The sequence below is a fragment of the Myodes glareolus genome, chromosome 6 (assembly GCF_982192425.1).
Source record: "Myodes glareolus chromosome 6, mMyoGla1.1, whole genome shotgun sequence".
NCBI lineage: Eukaryota > Metazoa > Chordata > Mammalia > Rodentia > Cricetidae > Myodes > Myodes glareolus.
Window position 1 is genome coordinate 1,493,403 of NC_142031.1, and position 27,404 is coordinate 1,520,806.

The following is a 27,404-nucleotide window of genomic DNA, read 5'->3' on the forward strand; positions in this document are numbered from 1 at the left end:
ATGCACGTTAAACATAGTGCCTTACATGGAAGCAACCAGCATACACATTATAAGCCTGTTCTTCAGTACGCTTTTGTTCTCCCTAGGTTTTGAGAATACAGTGTGTTTTGCATGCAGAGTGAATTTCATGTTGGCTTGGACATATTTCAAGGGCTTAATCATCAGGGCTGGCACTAAGTGACCATCAGCTAGAAGACTTCTCCTCTCTACAGATCAGAAAGATGAGGGGCTCCCACTGGGGTATAAACGGTCTTCTGTATGGGCTCATTCTAGTACAGGGATGCTATGCTGGGGTGTCTCTCTGTCCCCAGAAGTGCCACACTAGCGTGGGAGGACTCTGTTCAGGACCACAGACGTCGTAGGTCTGCAGCCCACCTACCCTGGGCTCTTGTCCTCTGTGTGTGTGATGTGATGGTAGTAGCTGATTTTCCCCCTGAGAAATAAAGTGTAAAGGACAAAGAAGGGCCCTGGGAGACCTTATCCTGAAGACCTGTGAAACCCTGCCCTTTCCCTACCAAAAGCCTCCTTTGGGTGGAAAGGTTTTATTTGTCTAGTCCTTTCAAGACCAGGGAGGTTCTTCTCTTTTGAGTTGGAAAGCTGTGGCTGAGACGCATCCATCCCAGGCCGTGGAGCTGAGAAACAGAGCAGTTAAAAACAGAACATTTCAGCTTTCTTTTCTTTCTTTCTTTCTTTTTTTTTAAAGATTTATTTGTTTACATATTTTCTGTACACGAGTGCTCCGTCTTCATATGCACCAAAAGAGGGCATCAGCTCTCATTGCAGATGGTTGTGAGCCACCATGTGGTTACCAGGAATTGAACTCAGGACCCCCTGGTGCTCTTAACCACTGAGCCATCTTTCCAGGTCAGCTTTCTGAAACAAACTGTTGCAGCGGCAGTGGTAAAGGAGTCGGAAGGGCATCTCCCATTTTGTGGGTGTGACTTTGTCACACTGAGGCTCTGGGAGTGACTCAGAGTGTGCCCTGCCTGGGTAAAGATGCTGTTTCTACTCCGTACCCAACAGTCACTGCCAAATCTCAAACAGCCCCAAGAGTTGGGGAAAAAAAATTTTTCCCCGTGAAAGTACACATCATTGAAAAACAGTATCATTCAAAAACATAGGTATAGGGTCAGACATTGTGGTGCACCCAGAAGGTAGAGGCAGGTGGATCTCTGTTAGCTCAAGGCCAGATCCAGGACGGCCAGGGCTACACAGAGAAACCCTGTTTCAAAAAACAAAAACAAAACAAAACAAACAAAACCCACACCATGCTCCGGAATAGAGGTGAGTGTGTGTGAAAATGAGACAGGATGGAGTCAGGCATTCTGAGGCTACCAGAAGAATTGGGGTTGGTAGTCCAGCCCCAAGTAGTACAGAGTCCTGAGTGACCTGCCCTGGCTCTCTGGGGAAAGGCCTTCAGCACTAGCAGCTGAAATCTTGTGGAGGCTAGAAAATGGTACAGGCCTCTTTCCTCTTTTCTGAGTGAGAAAGCACCCAATGCCAGGAAAGAGCTCCTGGGTCTCTCTGGGAGTTTGGTTGGAGTCATAAAAGCTTGGCTCTCCTGACTCCCAGCCCAGCCTTCCCCTCTCCCTACACCCATGTGATAGCAGACTGGCCTGGCTTCCGACTTTCACTCGTCAGTCCATGTTTTGGGGGTTACATTATGCCAGGCAGGTCTCCCCAGGAATATCCGTACTGTTTCCTGTGATAAGTGAGGGTGCATGGCCATAGCCTTGCGCAGTCCAGATCTGTGGCCCTCAACCCTGAAGGTCCTGGTCCTCTGCAGCAGCCTGTCCTAGCTCTAGCCTTACTCTTCCCAGCTCCCCACCCTCTGGGTGGAAACTCATTCTTGTTCTAGCCTCATGGATTTTTCCAGCCTTGGGTTGAAGCCTTAGAGTTACAGGCAGGGGTGTGTGTGTGTGTGGTGTGTGTGTGTGTGTGTGTGTGTGTGTGTGTGTGTGGTACGGTGTGGTGTAGCGTGTGTGTGCACGTGCGTGTGTGTGCGTTTGTGTGGTGTGTGTGTGTGTGTGGTACGGTGTGGTGTAGCGTGTGTGTGCACGTGCGTGTGTGTGCGTTTGTGTGGTGTGTGTGTGTGTGTGTGTAGTGGTGGTGGTAGTGGTCGTCTTTGCCCAGAATTAACTTCCCAGACTTCTCTTTAATCCACGGTGGTTTCTGCAGGGGAAACTAAGGCTTGGTAGGCTCAGCCACATGTCCAGTGTGTGTTTTACCACTAGCTGGCCTCAGAATCCCCACTCCTGAGGTAAAATGATCCTGTGGCCCTGGGCCCTTGGCTACACTCAGACCACAGCCCTGAATTCCCTGGCTCGAGCGGTCCATGGAGCCCTGTCTCTATGCCCTGCTTCCTGCCCTCCTTTCTTCCTCTCAACTTTGTCCTCTCTTTATGCCTCTCCCTCCCTCCTCTCCTGGCAAGCAGATTGCAATCCAAACTTGTTATTAACTTCTCCCCTGCAGTTGTCCCAGGGCCCTTCCAAGTTAAATATTACTCATGGAGATGGGAGCCTTGCTGGGCAGTACTCAGCCTGGAAGTGGACTAATCTCTGAAAGGTGCTGGGTGGAGGAGGCAGATGCCTTTCCTGAAGCCTCTGAAGCCCCTGCAACTGTTGGTTGTGAGGCAAGGGATAGCCTGAGCCAGGGTCTACACCCAGGCTCCCCCAGCCTCCACCCTCCCCTCTGAGTTGCTAAGGCGCCTGTTTGCTTAACCCCCCACTCTCCTTTCTGCAGAGCCTGCTGGCTGGTGGGCAATGGTTCCATGGGCAAGGTAGAAGCAGTCGGCTAGGGGCCCCAGAGGGGCTTGAGCTGGCCAGATGGAGGCCGTCCCCCTTAGCTGCCCATTCCAACTTTATGCCAAGCTAGGGGCAGAGCCGGGAACAAAATGTTCAGGAAAAACAGCCTTGTCCACCCCACATAATTTCTCCATTACCCCACTGGTTTTCCTAACAGGGAAGCGGATGCATGGGATGTGCTGGTTCGAGTACCTGGGAAGCCCCAGTAACTCGGAGGCATGAGGACCTGATACTCATGCTCCCCACTCAGCCTGTCCGCTATGGCTTTGGGGGTGCCCATTTGCACCCAGGTCTACCCCAGGGAGTGAAACCACACCGTCCAACTGTCCAACTCACACTTTCTCTTCCACCACCCTGCCTTCCATTCACTTGCATGAGTCATACAGGGACCAAATGCTCTCCTGCCTCAAGGCCTATGCATCTCCTACTCTGCCGACTCAGGATGCTCATTCCACCCAGTTTGGAGTATTGATCAGATGAACCTAGGCGTGCGACCATCCCTCCAGATTCACGCTGCAGCCCCTCAACTAATTCCACATTCTGACCTGACCTAGGAGGAGCCGATTGGCCAGGACTAGGATTGAGTCCTCCCATCAGGCTGTTGTGCACCTAGGGTAGGAGGGAAGAGCTAGACAGGGCAGCATGCTCCAGGAGGCCTGGTGGAAAAGACCCAAGGTGAAGGGTGACCCACATGACTGACGAAGTGTGGTGCTCCGTTTCATCCTGGAAGCCGCTCATCTGTGAACTTGACTTCCTCGACGTGAAGCCTCTCCCTGCTCTGCTCACCACCCCTCAAGATTCCTGGGCTTCCTTCCTGCCTGACGTCCAGATGGAGCTTGAAGTGGTCTCTCTATCGGACAAGCCACGGCTTCTTCCCCACAGTGGCTGCTTGCACTTCTGAGGGTTGAGCCACCTGGCCCAGATGCTCAGACCCTCCCTGGCTCTCTCATCCTGTCTCAAGAGGCCTCTTTCCCAGCTCTTCACCTTGGATACAGCCTTAGGACAGGGTTCCCGAGCGCCGCGCTGACTGGAAAGACCCAGTTGAACACCCTGCACAGCTGGCTGGTGACTAGATCTGAGTGGGGCTCTGGAGACCGCCACCCACCTGCCTGCCTCCTGCCCAGACCTGCGGCTGTGCCTGCCGATGTCAGATGGAGGCGAGTTGGGACTTTATACCTGGAATCAAGCAGGAGGGCAGGAATGTGAGCCTAGAAACCACTTTCTTTCAGTCCCTCACTCTCTGAATGATTTTGTTTTCCTACTAGGGTTCAGCAGGACAGGGTGGGGCCCCACACTAGGGCTCCAACCCTCAGTGACCCTTACAGCTAGGTTGCTATTTTTCTTTCTTTGTATTAGTTTTTTTTGGTGTGTGTGTGTGTGTGTGTGTGCATTGGTGTTTTGCCTACATGTATGTCTGTGTGAGGGTGTGTCAGGTCGCCTGGAACTGGAGTGACAGACAGCAGTGAGCTGCCATGTGGGTGCTGGAAACTGAACCCAAATCCTCTGGAAGAGTAGTCAGTGTTCTTAACCGCTGAGCCATCTCTCCAGCCACTTTTACTTTCTACTTGACCCCTAAGGCCTGATTTGGGTGGTAACAATGGGCAGGAGTCAACCAGAGCCCTGCAGGCCATGGGAAGAGCAAGATCTGTTTTGGGGAACAGAGACACAACATCCTTAGGGCAGGTGTTAGTTAGCAAATCTGGAATGAGTGGAGCGCCCTTTGACTGAGAAAGCCCCATTGGTTGCGGAAAAATATGTAGATTTTTTTTGAAGCCAACTTGTCCATTCTTCCAGGAAAATTAAGACTTTTTGTGGTATTTGTTTTTTTGAGATAGGGTCTTGAGAAGGTCAGACTGATTTCAAACTCACTACATAGCCAAACATGGCCTTGAGTTTCTGGTCTTCCCATCTCTACCTTCTGAGTACTGAGATTATAGGCTTCGGCCACCAAGCCGGCTTCACGAGGTGCTGGAGATCAAACCCAGGGCTCCGTGCTAGACAAGGACTCTACCTACACATCCGCAGTCCCCAGGCCTAGGAAAGACTTCTCGGTTCTTCAGTAAATGTCTGAGCCATAGTAAGACACAATGTTCTTTTGCTATGAAGAACACCGAAGGCAGGAGGCATACCTTCCTGCCCTATCTTGATCGCAGGTGTCCTTGCTCTCAATCGGGCTGAGATGGTCCCAGCTGGGAAAGAGGTGGCCCCTGACAGAGGCAGGCTGACCACAGGAAACTTGGGTTGTGGGGAGGGATGTGACCAACCTTGCAGCCTGGCAAGGACATATTGGTGGAATGGGGCCCTGCGGAGTGACCTGTTTTCAGCCTCACTTGAGGGAGTTGGATGCCATGGGCACCCCTGCAAGCTTCTGGCAAGTCAGCCAGTAGGCTGTTTCCCACTCCAGCTTCCCACAAGTCTGTGGGCTCCTCAGCCCCCTGCTGAGGTAGCTGCCTCTCTTGGGAACTGGCTTCTGATGTAGGGGCCATGGGGAGCTTCCCAGGCCAGACAGACTGCAGGCTGGCGCCGGCCAGCCCCTTCCTCTCCAGTCACTAGGGCCTGCGGCAGCTCCGTAGAACAGGGCAGCCGGTGTGGCAGAAAGCCCAGAGTGGGAGGGAGGCTGCTTCTGGGTCACCTCCCCTGGGCCAGTGCCCTCTGCCAAGGGGCTCTGGCAGAACCTCTCCAAGGGGCATAGAGAAGGATGGATACTGTCCCCCAGACTCCCAACTACTGGGCCAGCAGGAAGCAGAGAGGTTCAGTTGTGGCCTGCAGACCTGGAGTCTTGGCTGAGGGCTGCTCCGAGGGGGCACAGAACAGGGCAGCCCCTGGGCCCCAGGCAGCAGCGCCTAGAGGCCTGGGCGGCAGGAAAGGGAAAGGTGACGTCATTGCCGCCTGGAATCTGCTGTTTGGAGGCGTCGCCATGGAGACCGGAAGGCTCAGGGTGGGTAAAAATAGCAAACCCAAGAGGGTGTAAGTTCCAAGAATCAGAGTCTGAAAAGAGGGGAATACATACATGTTCTTGTCGCTCACGAGGACAGAGTCTCCATCCTGGAGACGACTGAGAGGGAGCCGTGGTGTTTCCAGGCCACATCCACACACCACTTGAGACCTAGGTGTCCCGGGAACTAAGAGGAGATTGCCCCCTCTCAGGGTATGGCATGAGATAGGCTCCCAGCAGGGGACATCTGCAGGCGTGTGGCCTCTGCTGGGACGTAGAAAGCTGCTCCACTGGGGTGTCCCTTCCTCAGAAAGGGGAAGTGGCCAGCCTGCTGGAGGAGCTCAGCTTCCTGCTCCTTCGGGCTGAACTCTGGCCTCAGGCACACTTTGCAGGGTGGGGGGCAGAGAGGGCTTTTTGGCTTGGGCCCAGGTGTTCTCTTCCTGCTCTAATGCAGCAAGGAAAAGTGGCTGTGTGAGAAAAACACCCTCTTCCTTGCAGAAGCCAGGACTTTCCTCTGCAGCAGGCTGGGAGAGGGCCCAGCACGCAGACATGCCCAGTGCACACACCGTTTGCAAGCCTCTGCCGTTCAGCTCCCCACTCCCCGGGGTCTGCTAGGCCCTTAAATCCAGGCCACAGAAATACATCAGGGGGTTTGAGGAGCCAGGGCCTTGTTTCTCAGGAACTGAGGCCCGAGAGGATTCCCAGGATCTCCGGGCTGGGCCATGGGAATCAGCGATCAGCCTGTAAACTTAGCACCTTTAGCACCCGAGGGCTCCCCCCCCCCCAGCAGGCACTTCCCAGAGTCCCAAAGGAACCTATGTCCTGGCCAAAGTAGAATGTAGTCGCCGACCAGATAACACTAAGCTTCAGGCCCCAGGAGGTGCCCTGACATGGACCGAGAGCCTTCCGGGAGTGGCAGAGACAAAAGTCTGTCCTATCGTTGGTGGCTGTCTGCCCTGGAACCCATGCTGTCCTGGCAGTCTGGAGAGCTGCTTCCTTCCTTCCTTCCCCCTCCCTCTCTCACTCCTACTTCCCTCCTCCCTCCTTCCTTCCTTCTTTTGCATCTCTGCCCTGGGCTCCCCAAGGTGCCATGTCCTGGGCATCTGGGCTTATGTGTCCCTCTGTTGCAAATACTATCGTTGTCTGGTGGCTTGGGGCCCTAGGAGGGAGCAGGGGCAGCCCCTTCCCTGAACAGGGTCTGTCCTTTCATGCCCAGACCTCCCTTGGCTTGGCAGTTGGAGGTTGAGGAGGGTAAATGGAGCCCCACGAAGGGGGAGCTGCTCCCCCAAGAAATAGCTCGAATGCCTTATGTAATGCGTGAGCTCACTGCAAGGGCCTGCCAGAAATGACGGCACGAGGGCGGGCTGGCGGGAGGGGGCCTGCTCAGGAACCAAGTGTGGCTCAGATTTACGAGGAGGCCCTGCTTCCAGGAGAGAGGGGCCTGGGGCCTGTACAGGGGAGGAGGATGCTGCACCAGCCCAGGGTGCAAGGGCAGTAGGGATACAGGCTGAGTCCTTGTGGGGGCAGGAAGAAGCCCCAGAGCCTGAATGTGTGTGTGTGTGTGTGTGTGTGTGTGTGTGTGTGTGTGCATGTGTGTGTGGGGGGTGATGCTGGTATGTGGCTGGCCTGGGGTGTAGGGTGTGTCAGGTAGCTATGTGGATCACCAACAGCCACAGCCCCAAGTCTACCCTGCTGCCCCCACCAGCCTGATGCCAGAAGGACTGTGATTCAGAGGAAAGGGTTCCTCCTAAATTACCCAGGACCCTCCCTGGAGAAGCTCTGGAGGGTGTGGTGGGGGAGCAGGCAGGCAGGACTCTTTCCTAAAGCCCCAGCTGCCCTCTGCATCCTGATCCTTTCATTCACAGGATCCCGAGCCAGGGCACAGGCTTGCTCTAAGAGTGAGCCTGGTGGGACTGGATCCCAAGACCTACGGCTGCCTCCCTCACCGTGTTCTAGTATGGCTTCTCGCCCCCACCTGGGGCTCATCCTCTGTCAAGATGCCAGAGATGGGCATATAGAGCATCCCCTTCTTCCTAGAGCAGGCCTGAACTCTCAGCGTGCACCTAGGAGGGGTCGGGGCAGCATCTTGGTGATTAGCCTCTGGAAGGATTTTAGGTTCAAAGAGGGAGGGTGCTTCAAAGAAGCTGTGCTGGAGGCCACTGGTGCCTCCTAGGAACCAGGGCAATCGGTAGGCTTAGAGAGGTACTGATTAGCCACACAGGAGTCTTCTTCCAGAGCAGACCTGAACAACCACCTTACTTCAACAACTTTCGCTGGGGCATTGATGCAGTGAGCATCTCCGGTCTGCTCACAGCCTAGAAGGTCATCAAACCTTGACAACCGGCAGCAGAGTGAGGGTATACCAGGCATGAGGGATCGGGGTCCTCAGCCTGGCCAAGTCTTGGGAGATAGGCGGCCCCTGGGGAGGGTCTTATACACTGCTTTACAGATCTGGGGAAGGGGAAGTGGAAAGAGGTTGGAGTTGTCTGAGGGGCTCGGCATGGGACTGACCCACACTAATGAGAAAAGCAAGGAGGAGATAAAGAGGCTAGGGCTCCCATGAAGGTTTGATCTGAGCCTTAAGGCTAGACTCCCTCTCCATAAGAGAAAGATAGAGTTTAGGGCCTTGCCTGACTGCTGGGGAACACAACAGGTGTGTCTCATGGGTAGGAATTGTTGTAGGCGCTCTCCAAGAACCCTGGGGTCTGATTCTGAGAATACACCCTGCCCTGTACTCTCTCAGCCTCTTACTAGTTTGTGTCCTCGGATGGACAGTAACACAGCCCTTTGCGCCTCAAGGTGCAATGAAGTCTGGCACCAGGGATCCTGATCTTGTGGCTTGTGAAGTTCTACCATTATTACCAACAAAATTGCAGTTTTTGGCCCTGGAAGAGGCATTGAAAAGTGGCCTTGACTCTTGAAGGAGCAGGCTAAACCTTATGTGACAAGGATAGTGCCACCGTTGCCTGCGTGCCAGGCAAAGGGACAGCAAAGAGAGCCCAGAGGATGATAGGGGATATACCGGTACAGCCATGATCCCTGCCGCCACCCCCGTCCTGCAGCCCCTGGGCCTTCTGCCCTCATGATTTACGCATGATCCCTTTAGCCGCTCAGAACCACAGCTTTAGCCTTGGGGCTCAGGCCTGGCAGAGCGCTGCAGGCCACGGGCACGGGGCGGCTTATGCTGTGATCATCACAGTGTGGCTGGAGCCGAAGGCAGGCTATTGCCAGCGAGGAGCGCATTCCAGAGCAGCACGGCACGCTTCGAGGAACAGGGTCCAGGAGGCTTTGGTCGGACTGTAGGGTAGGGTGTCCATATATGCTCCCATCTAGGCACAGTGTGCAGATCTTCCAGCCCAGCCGTTGCTGGAATGCCCTGCTGGCCAGACCGCCCACAGGCTTTCGACACATCATCAGCCTCGGCTCCAAACTGCTCAGGATGGGAGCCCTCTCATTCCTGCTGCTGCACCCTCAGCCTTAAAACCATGTATTGGGCAAGTAGGGTTGAATAGGGGTCTTCCACAAGAGAAGGGTCCAGGAGCTCACTCTGCCTCACAGCCTAGGTCCTAGATCATTGGGTTCCTGAGATTGGTCATTGTTCTGTCCTGAACTTCATACACTGGTGGCCTCGTGGTTGCCCTTCTACATAGTGATGTAGGCAAACAGGAAAAAAGCCCCACCTCTCTCTCTCTCTCTCTCTCTCTCTCTCCCTCTCTCTCTCTCTCTCTCTCTCTCCCTCTCTCTCCCTCTCTCTCTCCCCTTCTCCCTCTCTCTCCCTCTCCCTCTCTTTCTCTCTCCACCTGTAGGATGTCAAGGATGAGAGGTTGCCTGAGGGATGCTGCTGGAAGCGGGAGGGAGCAAGAGCTGGGTCTAGAGCTGACCAAGGTGATCAGCAGCCATAGGTCTAGCCCCTGCTGCAGTAGGCTGAGCTCACCCTCTGATTCCCACAGATCACAAGCACAGGGTAACCTATAGGGTAACCCATAGGCACAACCCCATAACAAATCTCTGTTCTCACTTCCTGTGTGTCAAAGGCAGGTCAGGACTTCTGGTGGGATGCTGGGACCCACACAATGACCCCAAGTATGCGCTGACTCTAGGACTATCCCAGGGGATGCAGGCACATACCTAAGACCACCCAGAACAAGTGACCCTGTATGGGCGGTGTGACTGACCCTACAGAAATTCCCAGTGTGAAGGAAGTTCCTCCTGGCTAGAATGATGTAGAAAGAAACAACAAAGAACATCAACAAAACCAAAAGCATCTTTCTTTTTTTTTTTTTTTTTTTTTTTTTAGGTAAATAAGAAAATAGAGCCGGGCGGTGGTGGAGCATGCCTTTAATCCCAGCACTTGGGAGGCAGAGACAGGCGGATCTCTGTGAGTTCAAGACCAGCCTGGTCTACAATCTACAAGAGCTAGTTCCAGGACAGGCTCCAAAGATACAGAGAAACCCTGTCTTGAAAAACCAAAAAAAAAAAAAAAAAAAGGTTTACACAAAGAAGAAAATTTAAAATACCTATGGCTCCTGCAAAACCCAGTTTCTTGTTTTTTTGAGTTTTTTTGCATGTAAAATGCAACCTGTAGAATGTCTACATAACAGACCAGCCTTATTCCCACTGCTAGATTGCTTGTTCAACACTCAACACCTTGAGTTTGATTCCTGGCACCACACAGGCACATAAAATCAAACTACAGTGTCGGTTTTGTCCAGGAAACTGATACTGATTTCAGTTTAAAACATTTTGTGGGGGCTACAGAGTTAGCGCAGCGGCTCCGCGCGTTTGTTGCTGTTGCAGAGGACCTGGGTTCTATTCTGAGCACCCACAAGGCAGCTCACAATTGTCTGTTAACTCCAGTCCCAGGGGACCTGACTCCCAAGTCTGACCTCAGCAGGCACCAGGCATGCACATGGTGCACGAACACACAGGCAGGCAAAGCACTCACACACACAAAATAATAAAATAAATACATCTAAAATTAAAAAAATTGTCTCCATTTGATATTTCCTTCTTCCTGCCTGACACAGTTCTGGAGAGCAACCCCAGAACTTTGTACACACTGAGAAGCACTGAGCTGCACCCCAAACCTTTTCACCTCTTATTTTGAGGCAGGGTCTCTCTATGCTGCCTATGCTGTCCTTGAACTCACTCAGTCTGCGGCCTCATTGAGTTTGTTTGCCTGTCTCTACCTCCTGAGTAGCTAGGATTACAGGTCTTACACAGCCAAGCCTCCAGCCTCATTCCTTCGGCCAGGCGGTGGTGGCGCGCATGCCTTTAATCCCAGCACTCAGGAGACAGAGGCAGGTGGATCTCTGAGTCTGTAGGCCAGCCTGGTCTATAAAGTGAGTTCTAGGATAGCCAGGGACACACAGAGAAACCCTGTCTCAAACAAACCGAAATAAAGAGATACAATGACTTACTCAAAGTATGCTTTGTCTTGCCCCAAACTATTGTGCTTTTATGTTGGGAATGTGAGCTCATTTTCCTGTTTGCTTATTTGTTTTTAATTTTAAAATTACATATATTTATTTTATGTGTGTGTATGTCAGTATGTACATGTGCATGCATGCATGTGTGCACGTGTGTGTATGTATGTGTGCCTATGTGTGTATTGTGTGTGCATGTATATGTGCGTGTGTGCATGTGTCTGTTCATGTGTGTGCACATGTGTGTGTATGTACATGTGTGCGTATGCATGTGTGTCTGTATGTATGTGTGCATGTGTGCGCGTGCATGTGTCTGTGTGCAGCAGCATGCACATGGAGGTCAGAGAACAACTTTTGACAACTGGCACTCTTTCCACCACGTGACGCTCAGGGTTTGAACTCGGGTCATCTGCCTTGGCAGCACCTTTACCCTCTGAACCATCTCACAGTCTTATTTTTAGCTTAGGGTTAGGGCTTTTCTTTATTAATTATTTTTATTTCTTTTAAATTTAATGTTTTTTCTTTAATTTTTGCTTTTTGATACAGAGTCTCAAGTCGCTCAGGCTGGCCTCAAACTTCTGATCCTCTGCCTACACCTCCAAGTACTTGGGTTACAAAGGTGAGGCACTATGCTGGCACTATTTTGTTGTTGTGGACAGGGTTTCTCTGTGTCTTCCTGGCTGTCCTGGAACTAGCTCTGTAGATCAGGCTAGCCTCAAACTCAGAAATCCACCTGCCTCTGCTTCCCAAGTGCTAGGATTAAAGGCATGTGCCACCACCACCCGGCCATTTATCCATTTAGCTATTTATCCATCCATCCATCCATCCATCCATCCATCCATCCATCCATCCATTGATAGAGAGGGTCTCACTATGTAGACTAGGCCAGCCTGGAACTCGTAGAGATCTGCTTGTCTTTGCCTTTTGCATGCTGGGATTAAAGGATTCACCACTACTCAACCTAATTTTTTTAATCTGTATTTCTTGGTGGTGCTGGGGATTGAACCTAGGGCTTCATACAAGGTAATCAAGCACTCGGCCGCTGAACTATACCTCCAGCCCCTATTTATTTAATTTTTACCAATGAAATACAGATACACAGAAGGAACAAAAAGAACACCAGAACCAACGGGACGGCTCTGGTAAAGGGTACAAGTACTTGCTGCCAAGCCTGATCCCTCACACGGTGGAGGGAGACAACTGACTCCTGAAAGTATCCTCTGAGCTCCACATGTGAGCCTTGACATGCACACACAATAATCATAAAAATAAATTAGGCTGGGCGGCGGCGGCGCACACCTTTAATCCCAGCACTCGGGAGGCAGAGGCAGGCAGATCTCTGTGAGTTTGAGGACAGCCTGGTCTACAGAGTGAGTTCCAGGACAGCTAGGGCTATTACACAGAGAAATCCTGTGTCAAAAAAAATTATTTTAAGTGTGTAAAAGCCCCCAAAGTTAGGACAGTTTCAAGACGAACTATATGTTTCTCTCAGGCCCTTTTTCAAACAGTTTTCTGAAGCCTCCTTCAATTTTTTCAAACATTTTTGTCTTTCTACTTTCGTACTGCTAAATTATAGTCTCTCTCTGTCTTGAGTCTAGTAGCTAAGACAGGAGAAGATGTAACTGAGGATGAGGCTCTTTATATTTTCTTTCTTTCCAAAACAGGGTTTCTCTGTGTAGCTCTGGCTGTCCTGGAACTCACTCCATAGACCAGGCTGGCCCCAAATTCAGAGATTCGCCTGCCTCTGCCTCCCAAGTGCTGGGATTAAAGGTGTGCGCCACCATGTCCCACTGAGGATGAAGCTCTTACCCAATGCCCTCCTCTGACCTTGTTTTCTCTTTTACCTTCCCAAATGAGCAATTTCGTAATTTCTTGTTAAGTCATTTATATCGTTATAACTATGTAAATATTATTCCCTGCTGAGCCAAGTAGTAAACTCTGCTTGAATTTTTCTCTTTGTTTTTCCTGAAGTTAATATTTGCTTTGCTTTCTTTTTTTATCCCCCGAGTTTTCTCTGGATCCAAGGTAATCCCTCTTACATCTTCCAACAAGCTCTCTACCTACGTTGAACCAATTAAATGCATCCTGCTTGAGTCCGTATTTCATTCGATCCTTCTCTCCCCTCTATCAGTCTGAGCTGTTTGTTCTCACAGACTGCACAGCCTTACTTAGTTCTTGACAAAAGCCCAGTCCCAGCTATTGTTTCAGAATGGACACTTAATCTCAACCTGTCCCACACACCCTTCACCCCTGTCCCTCAAAGGACAGAAGTCTGCCCCAAGACTCATGCTAATTGTTTGGTCTTGCAATGGGCTCAATGAGTCCCATGCTTACACCTAGCTTAATCCTCTCCTTGTGCATTTTTGGGGTTTGTTTTGTTTTGTTTTATTATTTGTTTTTCAAGATAGATTTTCTCTGTGTAGTACTGGCTGGCCTTGAACTCACAGAGATCCGTCTGCCTCTGCCTCCCAGCTGCTGGAATTAAAGTGTACACCCCCACTGTCCAGCTTCCATGCATATTTTTTTTTTTGCAGAATGTTTAAATGGCACATTTTTTTTCTGGCATATTTATTTTTTGTAGTTGTGCTTCGACTGAAAAGGGGACCTTGTACTATCTTCTGGTGCAAATGCTCTGGTGTCCTGTCTGCTCCCACAGGGCCCTCACAAGACGATTTTCTCTAGCCTCTATAGTCTGACTTATAGTTCATAAACTGACATGGAGAACTCAGCCCGCCTCATCTAACATTTCTAACAATAAAGTTCGCACTTTGACACAATCTCAGACTTACAGAAACACTGCAAGAGTTACACTGGAGATCATCATTTCTGACAGTCAGTGGCTAGCATGGTGTTTCACCACACCCAGGGACAGTTTTCTGTAATACCCTAACAGGGCTATTGAAAGGAGGTCATGTTGGGTCTGAGACCCAATCCAGGGCTCCTCGGTTGTTCCAGTAATGTCTCTTGTTGAGACAAGATAGATCAGCCTGGCCAAGAGCACATGCTAGACTGAGATGTCATTCTTTGCCCCTCGGCCTTCAACAACACACCTGGCCTTTCCCTGTCTGTGGTGGCCCTGATGCTCAGAAAGGCTCCTGGTGAGGCCTTCGGGGAAAGTCCCCACAGCTATGTTGGATGTTTCAGCACCGAGGACCTGCCACAGTGGGTCTCTGGAGAGAAGTGGCAGAAGTGTCTGCAGGTCTGCTCACACTCATTGTGGTATCGTGAATCCTGCGGCTGACAGAATCCGCTCTAGTGGCTCAATTAAGGTAGCAGCTTTCAGAATCTCTCCTGGGAAATTGCTCTTTTTCCTTTGGACAAATAAGCAGTTTTAGTAGAGGGAAATACTTTTAAATGTACAAAGCGGTCTCATGTAGCTTTTAGCTCACTCTTATAGTCAATATTAAAATGTGTATAAACTTGTGGTTTCTTATCTTAGTCTGTGATTACTGCCCCCCTCTGTTATCTCCCACCCTCACTGTCTGATCTGTTCTGGGGACCAGCTCCTGCAAACCTCTTCTGTGCCCCCTGCTTGTGCCTTTCATTCTCAGAGGGCCTCCCTCTTGGGCCCCAGACTCACCTGCTTCTAGGCGTTTCTCCCCAGGCTCTCAGTCTTCCTGGAAGAATGGGATGCAAAAGTCAAGGTTTATGCCTTACGTTGCTCCCTGATGCTCAGTCCTTCCTCCAGTGGACAGAGCCAGGAATGATGCCCATGTGTGTGCAAACGTGTTTAGATACCATGGGCGCTTTCCACCATCGCTGATTCCAGTCCAACACCACGCAGTTCCTTTCCTCCTTTCTATATATATATTTTTATTAATTTTTTAGTAGCATACAGAGTCATGTATTTCACTATGGTATTTTCTTTCATACACTGGTCCTTTTCCTTTGCTCTTACTCATTCACTTTTCCTGCTGCCCTCTCCACTCTCCCCACCTTCTCTCCTTAGTCCCCGACTTTCCCCCAAGCCACCCCTACTTCTGCTTTCATGCCACATCCTTTTTCCTTCCCATGTTTTATGTGTGTGCATGAACATATGTGTGGGAATGCATGCCCGTGAGTGGAAATACATACATTTGTCAGCATGCAAACAGGTGTGCACATGCATGTGAAGGACAGAGGTCAGTGCTAGGTGGCTTCCTCAGTCCCTCGCCATCTTTAAAATCATTTTAAAAATGTTTATCAGTGAGTGTGCGTACCATTCGTACACGCATGTGCCGCTGTAGGACACAGGTTAAACGACAACTTGAGTCAGCTCTCTTCTTTGACTTTGTGGGACCCCAAGAATCAAACTCAGATTTCAAGCTTGGTGGCAAGTGCCTTTGCCTGCTAACCCATCTTGCCAGTTCCCAGCAAGCCCTGAGGCTCTTCCTGACTCTGCATCCCCAGCACCAGGATGGCAGGTGCATACTACTACGGCTGGCTTTTTTACACCACTAGAAAGGGTCTAAATTCAGGCTCTCTTTCTGTTTTGCTTTATTTTTTCAAAGCAGGGTTTCTTCACGTAGCCTTGACTGTCCTGGATCTTGCTCTGTAGACCAGGTTGGCCTCTGCCTCCTGAGTGCTGGGATCCCAGGCTGCCACCACCCAGTCTGAATTCAGGTTCTTATGTTTATGTACAAGCTCTTGAGAATTGAGCCATCTCCCCAGCCACCACTTATTCCCTTAATAACTCCTGTCTCTAACAGTGAGAAACTGGCCTTGTTTTCCTCATACATTCTCAGTACAGACTTCGTCTCTCTGGTCCTGCGCATGTCCCTCAACGTTGGGTCTCTGCCCCCTGGGTGGCTACCCCCGGGATGGCTCTAAATTCCTTGCAAGTGAAGAGTCTGCTGTGGGCTAAGAGCTTCCCCAATACTCCTGGTGGCCTGGCTCCCCTTCTGTCCTTTACAACCTTGATTCCACCTGAGCCATCTGGAAAGGCCTCCAAAACAAATGAGTCACACTCAAATCTGTCTTCCTCTTGTGTGTGTGTGTGTGTGTGTGTGTGTGTGTGTGTGTGTTTTGAGTCAGGTTTTCACTGCTTAGCCTTGGCTGTCCTAGAACTTACTTTGTAGACCAGGCTTGCCTTGAAAGAGATCCGTCTGCCTCTGCCTCCTGAGCGCTGGCTTTAAAGGCGTGCGCCGCGCCACCACCCAGCTCAAATTTGTCTTCTGAAAGGGTCTGTTTTTAGTGGATCCTAAACTAAACATGTTGCTATTTTTTTTCTTCACACTGAATGATTTTATTTGTTTGTTTTGAGACAGAATCTTCCTCTGTAGCTATGCTGGTCTGAATCTCAATTAACTAGTGGGTCTTCAACTCTCAAGCTCCAAAGTGCCGGAATACACATGTGAGCCACCATACCTGGCCACTTTCAAGGTTTTGAAACAGTAACAATTTATATGGGCAGTTTATGCCCAGGGTGCTACAGATCTTTTCCCATCCTAAGGAGGGGTGGTGGGTTCAGGACCAGGAGCTTTGCCTTGCCCTGAAGATCTGGGTTCTGGATGGGAAGGTGTCTGTGAAGTTGTTGGCCTGGCTCTCACAGAGTATTCCCCCTGTGGGGTCTAAGTCCCCTTAGAACAAGAGCACATCGGGACTCTCTGATCCTACAGTTGTCAGCCAGTCTCCTAGCTACTTGTTTCTCACTCCAAGGAACCCATCCTCTAGGAAGTCTTCTCTGTCTAAAGCCAGTCCCATCCCGACCTCTGTTCTTCAGGCCCTCATGAGCTTGTTTCTATGTTGGCAGGCTTGTCACGCCTGTCATTGTTACTCTCTCACACAATGGAAGCCACTCAGATCAGAACCTGGTCTCCTTCCCACCAGTCCCAGGCCCTAGCTGACACTTGTAGAGAGAGAGATTGGCAAGTGCACACATATGGAAGAAAGACAAGCAATTGACCAGCTGTCCAAAAAACACTAGCAGGGCCAGGGCCAGGCAGCGAGCTGGCTGGGTCTGCTGCAGTTGGGTCCCTGCCTATGCCTGCATGATGGAGGACCTCTAGGTCCCCAGTACTGAGCCTCCAACCCTTCACCCAACATGGCTGTGCCTGTGGACTTGATTCTCCATTTATCCATATGGCGGCCTGGCCCATAGCATGACCCTGTAATGGGACAGAACAGCTGTGGGAGGAGGTGAAGGAAGAAAGCTAGCAGGTGCCACTGAGTTTGGGGCCGTGGGGCCCTGCTAGCACTGTCTGTCAAGCTGCTCTGACCCTCTGGGTTGGGCTGCTTCAGAAGTTCCATCATTTTGAGCAGAGGTTGGAAAGCCTTGAGTAGAAGTTGGAAGCCACAGAAATCAGCCTGAAGCCTTCCTTGCTTCCTAGGGCTCTTTACCCTGTACCCCCTTCCTATATGCCCTTCATGGACAAGTACCTTTTTTTTAATATTTATTTTTATTATGTATATGATATTCTGACTGCACCAGACCTCATTACAGATGGTTGTGAACCACCATGTGGTTGCTGGGAATTGAACTCAGGACCTTTGGAGGAGCAGGCAATGCTCTTAACCGCTGAACCATCTCTCCAGCCCCAGGGACAAGTACCTTTATACTGCATCTGACCATGGCTGCTTCACTGGGTTTGTGTCTAGGATCAGTGATAGCCCCTGGCTTGGGCCTTGCATCAAGATAGCCACACGATGCATGTAGCATCTTTGAGAGCACTGACCACTGAGACTGTTGTCCAGGGTCTCCCTAAGATAAAAGAATAACTTCTTTGCCTTTTTTTTTTTTTTTTGAGATGGGTCTCATTACCTAGACCAGACCAGGCTGGCCTTGAACTCAGAGATCTGCCTGCCTCTGCCTCCCAAGTACTGGGATCTAAAGCCTGCTTCACCATGCACAATTTATTCAAGGTTTGTCTAAGCCACCTTCTTTGGCTGCAGTTTGCCTGAATTGTGTGGAATACAGTCATATGCAAGGAAGTCACTCCCTCAAACGCAGCATTAATTTGTAGGGTCTACAAGTGGGCAGACAAAGCTATCTACAGGGATACAACTAAGCTTCTTGTTTTTTTTTTTTTAATATTCCCTTAAGGAATAATCTGCTGTTTTTTTTTTTTTAATGAAAGCTATTTATTTTACTACACTGAATTTTTTTTTTTTTTGGAGTAGTGGGGAGGCTCATGACACAGTGCATGTGTGGAAGTCAGCAGAGGAATTATGGGAGCCATTTTTCTCTTTCTTCTGCCTAGGGTAAGGTTTTGGGGGGCAATTACTGACCTGCTGGGCCATCCTGCCAATCCCTTACCAGTTAGTTGTCTTATGTATTGACTGAGGAGATAAAAGTGGGAACTCTCCATTATGAAGGAAGTCAGAAGAGTGAACTTTGAACCTAGATTATGCTAAGAAGGAAGGCCGATCCCCTGGGTACTGTGGGCAAACACAGGGAACTCAGGAGTGGACTTGTGTCTCCACGTTGGGAACTACCTAGTTTTCAGACAGGGAACCCTGCACTTTGAATATCAAGCTCTGCCTTGAGGTAGGTAGGGGCAGCTGAGGCTTGCACAGAGATGCCTGGCCAGCCCCAGGATAGGGCCTGTGTCTAGGAGTGATGGTTTGTGCCTGTTCTGGTCTTACCCACCAGGTAAGAAACAGGTCACAAGCTGAAGGCAACCCAGGCTGCCCTGTGTGTGGGTGGCCCTTCTCATTTTCACCAATCAGGAAAGACCTGTGCCCGGCCTGGCCAATTTGAGTCTTTGGGGTGGAAGTTCCCACTTCTTGACTTAACTGTCTTTCAGGCTCTGATTTTGAATTCCTGTGCCAGGCCTTCTGCTGTATGTTACCTGCTCTGGGTGTCACCCTGCAAGACTGTCCTACGTCCAGTACATGGAAGGACAGGCAGTGGCGGCCATAACCTGGATACATGATGTACGAATGGGTATTTGGTTCCCAGTCCTGGAGACTGAAGGGTAAGGGTCACATCAGCTGCCTGCCTGAGAATCACAGCGAAGTGTTGTCCAAGCTACTGGCTAATAGGTGACTCAAGAAGAGACAATAGCAGCTAGGCACAGCTTCTTCAAGGCAGGACTGTGTCCCAAAGTCCCCACCTCACAGAACAGGATCCAGTAGACAGGAGCTGCTGGTTGGCAATATTACCTCAGTTCACAGGGTGGTCGATGATGGGTGGAAAGATGCAGGAACTTTCCATAGCTGTGCCTGCTCTGCATCTTGGCATTCCTAGGTCATGCTGTGAGCTTCTAGGTTCTGCAGTTCTAGCTGTGTGGGGCTTGGGTGTGGAGCTCTGTTTATCAGGTGGCATCATTACTACACACGGAAACACAGATGTCAGGCAGTTCTGCACCAGAGACCTTGGGTGGTTCTTTGTGAGGTACCGGTTGTGTGGGCACCTGAATTTATTTATTTTTTTGCGTGTGTGGTATCTTCAAGGGCAGCCTGGCGTGAGTATTATGTGGTGTCCTTATTCAGGAACCTGGAATGTGTGTTATGGTCCCCTTATCATACGAGGATACCCTTATCCATACGGTCGTGTGGAGACCCTCGGTGCTTTGAGATGCTGTAATCAGACTCTAAAGTTTTGTGGCATCCTTGTCATGAGGGCATCTGGGGTTTGTTCTGTGGTGTCCTTGTTAGGAGTGCAACTCCGGGATGTCTCGTGGCGTCCCGGTCCTGTAGAGCACGACGTCCAACTGTATGGGGAGTGGAGGTTATTTCGCATTATCTCTGTAGAATGAGGACCCCGGGAACTAAGGCAGCAGCGGCGCACAACTACTGCGGACCGCCACTCAGCTGGCCTGCGGTTGTGGCAGAGGCCTTGTGGGTTTCGGGGCCCCAAGACCGTGGTGGCAGCAGGACCGGAGACTTCCCAGCCGCGCAGGAAGCGGCCTCGGCCGGAAGGGGGGCCCCAGGCGCCTCCTCGGTGGCCGCCTCTAAGCGGCCTTCACAAGGCGGGGCCGAGCGGAACCGAGTAGGGCCGAGCGAGGCCGAGCGAGGCCGAACGGGACCGAGCGAGGCCGAGTTCCGGCCCGGGGGACCCGAGCGGAGCCGAGCTGGGCCGAGTGCGGGCCGGGAGTAGCCGAGCGCCACCGAGCCCGGGAGGGGGAGCGCGCGTTCTTGGAAGAGCCGGCCCGGAGCTGGTCACATTCCTGGCCCGCACTCCGGCTGAGGCGGACGCACAGCAACAAACAACGCGGGAGGCGGGGCCGGCGCGGGCGGGGCGGGGCGGTACGGGGCGGGGCGGCGCGCGGCGGCGTGAGCTCAGCTCCGGGCGCTCAGTCCGAGCCGGAGCGAGCCGCCCGAAAGATGTGCGCCGAGCGCGCAGAGCCCCGCGCCGCCGCCGCGCTCTGAGGCCGCGGGCCAGAGGCGCCTCCGCCGCCCCGGGAGCCGCGCGCGCGGGCCGGCGGGCGGCCGGGAGCCGGCGGGCGGCCGCGCGGGCGGGCAGGCGGCCAGGGGCCGGCGGCGGGCGCGACGCGGCCGGCCAGCACCGCCGGGACGAGCCGAGCGGGCGCCGCGCGGTGGGAGGAGCGGGGCAGCGGCGGCGCGCCGCGCGAGGACGGCCCGGCGGGCCCCGCGCCCGCGCCCCCCGCTCCTCCCGGGCCCCTCGGCCTCGGCCGCCGCGGCGATTCGCGCCTCGCGGCGCCGGCACCTGCCCGCGCGCCCCCCGCGAGCCCCGGGCCCGCGAGCGTTGGCGTTGGCGTTGGCGGCGCGCGCCGGGGCATGCCCCGCGCCTAGAGCCCGGGGGGCGCGCGGGGGACGCGCGGGGGGCCCGGGCGGCGGCGGGCGCGGCGCAGGGCGCGTGGATGTGGCGCCGGGCCCGGGTGGCGGCGGGCTCCAGCGGCGGGACCCCTTCGCCCCGCCCGCCTTTGCCTTCGCGCCCCCGGGCGAGGCCGAGGCCGGGGCCGTGATCGGCCGTGAGCCGGCGACGGGGGGCGGTCGGGGCCGCGGTCGCGGTCGACGGCGGGGTGCGCGGGGCGGCGGCGGAGGCCGTGGGGGCCCGGGCGCACGGGAGCGGGAGCGGCCCGGGGAGTCCGATCGCACCATGGAAGCGGCGGCGGCCGGCAGGGGCGGCTTCCAGCCGCACCCGGGGCTGCAGAAGACGTTGGAGCAGTTCCACCTGAGCTCCATGAGCTCGCTTGGAGGCCCGGCCGCTTTCTCGGCGCGCTGGGCGCAGGAGGCCTACAAGAAGGAGAGCGCCAAGGAGGCGGGCGCGGCCACAGTGCCGGCGCCGGTGCCCACTGCCGCGGAGCCACCGCCCGTGCTGCACCTGCCTGCCATTCAGCCGCCGCCGCCCGTATTGCCCGGGCCCTTCTTCATGCCGTCGGATCGCTCCACCGAGCGCTGTGAGACCGTACTGGAAGGGGAGACCATCTCTTGTTTCGTAGTGGGAGGCGAGAAGCGTCTGTGCCTGCCGCAGATCCTCAACTCGGTGCTGCGCGACTTCTCACTGCAGCAGATCAACTCGGTGTGCGATGAGCTGCACATCTACTGCTCGCGCTGCACCGCCGACCAGCTGGAGATCCTCAAAGTCATGGGCATCCTGCCCTTCTCCGCGCCCTCGTGCGGGCTCATCACCAAGACGGACGCCGAGCGCCTGTGCAATGCGCTGCTCTACGGCGGCGCCTACCCGCCGCCTTGCAAGAAGGAGCTGGCGGCCAGCCTGGCGCTGGGCCTGGAGCTCAGCGAGCGCAGCGTCCGCGTGTACCACGAGTGCTTCGGCAAATGCAAGGGGCTGCTGGTGCCCGAGCTGTACAGCAGTCCTAGCGCCGCCTGCATCCAGTGCCTCGACTGCCGCCTCATGTACCCGCCGCACAAGTTCGTGGTACACTCGCACAAGGCCCTGGAGAACCGGACCTGCCACTGGGGTTTCGACTCAGCCAACTGGCGGGCCTACATCCTGCTGAGCCAGGACTACACAGGCAAGGAGGAGCAGGCCCGCCTTGGCCGCTGCCTGGACGACGTGAAGGAGAAGTTCGACTATGCCAACAAGTACAAGCGGAGGGTGCCCCGGGTAAGTGTCCTGGGGTTAGCAAACTATGCCCAAGGAGGGGAGGGGGGTCCTCCTGGGTTTTGCACTCTGGGTTCTAAAGATTGGGGCTCCTGGTTCGACTTTATCTGGCCTTGGGTTGTTTTGATTTTTAGGAAATTAGGGGCCTTGTCAGTTTCCTGTGGGTAAGGCCGTAAGGCCGCCGCCTTCGTGCTGTCTGAGCACTGTACTCATGAAGAGTGAGTGGGGAAGCCCTCTCAGAGCTCATAACCCCTGTCCCTGTAGGCTGAGCTCGGGAGGTCTGAGAAAGAGGCTACCACAAGCTCTGCGAGGTTAGACTGTCTGGACCCAGGCTGTGATTTTTTTTGTCCCAAATCTCCCATCCAGATGAGGATGAAGTTTGTCCCCTTCCTTATGACAGGGATGTCGTCTCGAGGTCCCAGTTGACTAGCCTTGTATGTTTACTGGCTTTCTTGTCTTTAAATCACGGGGCACAGACACTAAAACGAAGTTAGCTAGTTGTCTTGGCAGAGACTTGGCACTTCCAGCCCTTTGAATTCCGTTTGTGCACCTGAAGGGCACTTGGTCTGGTCAGCGGCGGCAGAACCCTGCCCTCCGCATCGCTGATGGTCTGCAGTATATTTGGACTCACCTATTTCCTTCTGTTGCTTTTGCACTTGGTGTGGAGGTTCTGTCAGCCCAGGCTGTGTTGTATGTGAGTCAGAGGCTTTGTGGGATCTTCTCGGGCATTTTCTGGGCCACTTCGTACCTAAACCATTCGCTGGGGTCCACAGGAAGTTTCTTTGCATATGCATCCTAAGTATCTGTAACTTTTAAATATCCATGCTTATTAAATTGCACACAACAGAATGCTGCATTGGCTCAGCTATTCTTGGGAGACCTAATTAATTCAGCTATTGCATCAAACTTTTTTTTTTTCTTTCTAAATCTGTGAATAGATGCTGCAGCCCGGTTTTCTCTGGGCGCCCCTCCAGCAGAATGTCAGAGTTGTGGGGGGAAGGGGCTCTGAAGAAGGACCGTTGCCTCGTTCTTCAGGGGCTGCAGAGAGTGTGCATATGTTGTGTGTTCTATGGCACTTCTGTCCCAGCCAGGACAATGCATCCTTGGGGGAGGCTGCAAGAAGGTCTTTTTAAGTGGACTTGTCAGTAGGCAAGCTGACGGCTGATGTGGGTCCTGCCAGTGGATGCCTATCTGTCTGGAATGTCTGCACCCTTGTCAGCCAATGTGGCCTGAGGTAGTCATGTGTGTGGTGACCGATGAACTTCCTGGGACCGCAGTAGAGTGGACTGGCGAGACTGTGCCTCTGGGAAGCTTTCACACCTCTTATCTTGAGCAGGCAAGGAATTGTGTCTGAGTTGGGCGTGTCTGTTTGTCTGCTCTGGGTCATGCGTGTTTGTGGTCTTTCTGTCTAGGTTTAGTGGACTGGCATGGTCCCTTTGATCCAGCCACTGCTGAATGGGATATGCTCCTGCCTTCTCTGCTTACAAACCTGGTGGTTCTGGGTATGAGGGTCTTTGGGCTCAGAGGAGATGGCTCAGATGCTTGTGCCAGCACCGTGGGGTTAGAACATAGGACAGTGTGCTGAACCATGATCATGTGCTTGGGTCATTTCCGCCGTGGTTTGTAGCTGCCCTTCCCTTGCTAGCCGCCCTGACAGTACTCTGAGGCCTCGTTTACTGAGTGAAGAGAAATTTCAAAAGTGATTTGTGTCTCCAGCTCCACTCAGGCATCAGTGTGGGTTCCTATATGTCGGCCAGCTCCTGAGTGCTTACTTGGTGAGGAATTGGTAGCCTGTTTTCCTCCTTGTGGGGTGCTCCCAGCTCAGGCTCTGTGAGTCTGTAGTTGAGGTTTGAACTGGACTGTGCTCCTCCAGTCTGCATTGGGCTGCCATGTGCGTATCTGCGGGAACCACAGGTAACACCCAGGAAAGGGACATCAGCCTGGGAAGTCATGGACTCATGGCTGCCCAGACTTAGCTCATCCTAAGAGGAGTGACCTGGGTTATGACTCCCTGACTCCCGTCACAGCGTATTTTAATATTTTTGATCTACTGAGGAGGGCACAAGGAGCAAAGAATGTGCTGGAACTGTTCTGCAGGGCCTTTGGGCTCTCTTGGACTGAGGGTGAGCAGAATGCTTTGTGGGAGGGGTGAGTTCCCAAGCCCGTAGTGGGGAGGGGTAGAGGTCAGTGGTCTTCCTGAGTTCCTGATGCTCGGATGACATTCGGCTGCTTTGCTCTATGGCAGCCTGGCTGAGGTGGGGTCTGCTTGGATCAGGTGGACTTGTGGTTTCTGTGGTCAGCTGAGTGTGTGTGGGAGTAGGGAACTTTGAGCTTGGAGCCTGAAAACTTTGCTGCAGTCCACTGTACCCCATCTTGGCATGCCAGCAAAGGTTGGTGGGCGCCTGCTGCAGTGCCTTTCAATTGCCAAGGGGAAATGGGAAATCCCACTTCTCTCTTGTGCCTGTCAGGCCCAGCTTTCTCCTGGTAAAGCTTTGAAGATGTAGGCTGCCTGGATGCTCAGTGAGTCTGTTGTTCCCAGGGGCCCCCTTGACTGCTTTTCCGGCAGATCTGTAGGGAGCCAGTTCTGCTGTTGACCCTCATGGAGCTGGTCTTACATTCCCATCCAGTCTTCAATGGCTGTGTGAGCTTGGGCAAACACTTAGCCCTTCTGTGCCTCGTTTTCCTCAACACTTTGTTGAACCTGTCTGAGACTCCTATTTCTTGGATCGGCACAGACGAATGGGACCTCTAAAACCTTCCCTCCCATCGCGCAGCCGCCTGGACAGTTTTCTCTTCTTGGACTTTAGTTCAGTCTATCAGCATAGAGAAACATGGACAGTGACATTGTGAGCTGCCACTTTGGTGTGCTTTGTGGGATGTGGCTGCTGGTCCATAGGAAGGTTGGAAACCATGCGCAGCTGCCTTTCCAGGCTGGCCACAGGGGCATAGCAGGGCCCCATCTATGGACCTAAGAAGTGGGCTTTGGTGTGGAGGAGCTTGGGTTATCTTAGGTTATTGCATCTCTGTCCTCTTTTGAGCTTGGGTTCTCAGGACGTTCTTCTGTCAGCTGATAGGGTCACTTTATGTGGACTGTTGGAATTACTCATAGTGGACAATATGACTGAGGTCATGTTTCTCGGCTAGCTCCTCCCCCCCATCCCAAGACAAGTTTTCTCTGTGTAACATGACTGTCTTAGAACTAGCTTTGTAGATCAGGCTGGCCTTGAACTCGGTGATCCACCTGTCCTGTCTCCCAAGTGCTGGGATTAAAGGCGTGTGCCATCACCGCCCAGAGGTCATGTTTCTAAACTGGACACCTAGCCAGGTGGTCAGCTTTAGGGAACACTGAGCACTGGGTGTTTTGGGACATGGTAACAGCTTTTGGGTGCAGAGCTGGGTTCAGGAGTCCTTTCTGTGGGTTATGGTTTGCTTGGGATAAGGGTCTTGCCTTCTGAGTGATGGAATCACATTTGTGCACCACCATGGTCAACTGTGGTTTGTCCTTATGTGAAGATTGATATAGGAGAGGACGGTGTCAATATGTTAGGACCCTGTCTCTTGGACCCTGTAGGTCTGGTGTTTTTCCAGAGATCGGCTTCCTTCTGTCCACTGGCATCGTTCTGAAGAATGTCCCCTAGGATCATGTCCTGTGCTGGACTTTCTTAGAGTTACCATTGATTATTCCCCTCCAGACACTTGAGCCAAAAAGATGGGGTGCCAGGTCCTGAGGTCAGGGCCTGGTCCAGGAGGGCCTCTTTGGGATGGCTGCCCAGGTGGTGGGTCCAGTCCAAGGCTTAGTGGGTCTTCAGAGGGTGGGACAACAGCTTGAGAGTGGGCTCTAGGTGCTACACATACCATAGCCAGCTGTGGGTGGGGGTGGGAATGATTATTGGTGCACATCCCCCTTTGAGAGGGCCAAGTTCTCTTCTGTGGCCTGTCAGCCTATCTGTCCATCTGTCCTGCTACCTTCTGGGTCTCTTCTGGGAGCCATCTGGGTCCCTCACCATCTGGAGGAAGCAGGGTCATTGAGTAGCCCTCACCTCTGTCCCTGGCTGCCCACTGGAGGCCCTGGGTCATCAAGAAGCTTCCAAGAGTAAGGTCATTGACTCTCGGCATTTCTCAACCTCCCCTGTAGTTGGTTTGTGTAATGTCTGTCTGAAGTGTCTAAGGGCAGACAGGATGTAGAGGGTGAGGAAGTCTGGGCCAAGTGTGAACCCAGCCCTGCCCTGGAGCCGGGTGGGGGCCCCCCTGGGCCAGGTCTAAGTTGCTGTCTCTGCAGCCCCAGCAGGGAGGCTGCGGTTCAGGGGCTGGCCTGCCCCTGCTGTCTGGCAGGAGGTGAGGTGGTCATGGCTGGGGCTGGACTCTGTGCAATAATGTCTCTTTCTAAGGATTGCGAAAGTTGAGGGAAGGTTTCTGCTTTGGAAGAATTATGCAAGTTTCAACTGAAATGTTTTTTAAGTTTCTTTGTTTTGAATCAAAACACAGGCTAGATTACTTCTGTGAGCTCTAGTAGAGCTGAACAGAGGGGAGCCCATGCTCTTTTCAAAACCCCTGTCTGCCATGAAGGAGAAAGGTTTGGGAGCTGGGTGCTATTTAGATGGGGGCTTGGGATCATTGGCTGGGAGGTGCTCTGCTCTTGGTGCCCTATGTGGTCCAAGGAGGAGCAGGTTTTGGTCATTATCCTTTGTACCACTGACAGCACCTTGTGGGTCCTATCACGCTGACCAGCAAGGCTGTGTCCCACCTCTTGTGACCCAGTGGGCCCTTCTATACCAAGTATTGTGTGCCAATGATCTTGCTGCCTGTCGAGGTACTTTGAAGTTATCCCGGGTCACCCATGTCACCAGGGGCAGAGTGTAGTGAATGATTGTTCATAGAGCTGCTCTCCGCAGATGAGGCCCTGTCCCCAAGCTTTTGTGTTGCTGCCTAGAGAACCCTGGGTTCTAGATTCACTGCTGCCAGTTTACTCCTGCCTCCTGAAACGGAGGACCAGTGTTTGGATGGATTTTAAGTGGAACTAGAAATAAGAGTGATGTGAGGGCAGGAGCCTGTGGCCTTCAGGGAACGTGTGCACTACACAGTGACATTACCAAAGTGTCCTGTGAGTAGAGTTGGCTAAGCTTGTCTGTGCATTCTGAGTCACTGACCTGTTTGTGTGGAAACAGATAAAGGGATCTTGGCAAGAGCCCAGAATCACTGAGATCTGTCTTGGTGTTTGGCATTTGTACTGTCTCTGATTTTACTTTTTTGAGTGAGAGGGTGCCAGGACTTCAGTAACCATGAGGATGAGG

At 52.8% G+C, this 27,404-nt stretch overlaps 1 protein-coding gene and 1 long non-coding RNA gene across 3 annotated transcripts in view; both read left to right on the forward strand.

Moving 5' to 3' along the window:
• The first annotated feature begins 5,430 nt into the window (after positions 1-5,430).
• Positions 5,431-10,726, forward strand: LOC146894060 (uncharacterized). The gene is made up of 2 exons (XR_015002120.2): positions 5,431-5,742; positions 10,037-10,726. It is a non-coding gene; the product is annotated as an uncharacterized LOC146894060 (long non-coding RNA).
• A 10,279-nt stretch (positions 10,727-21,005) lies between these two features.
• The window catches only part of Ski (SKI proto-oncogene), a 68,707-nt gene continuing 62,308 nt past the window's right edge, over positions 21,006-27,404 (forward strand). For both annotated transcript variants that reach the window (XM_048416720.3, XM_048416730.3), the window contains exon 1: positions 21,006-22,116. In XM_048416720.3, the coding sequence (XP_048272677.1) occupies positions 21,148-22,116 (969 nt within the window). In that variant the 5' untranslated portion in view covers positions 21,006-21,147. The remainder of the gene's footprint in view (positions 22,117-27,404) is intronic.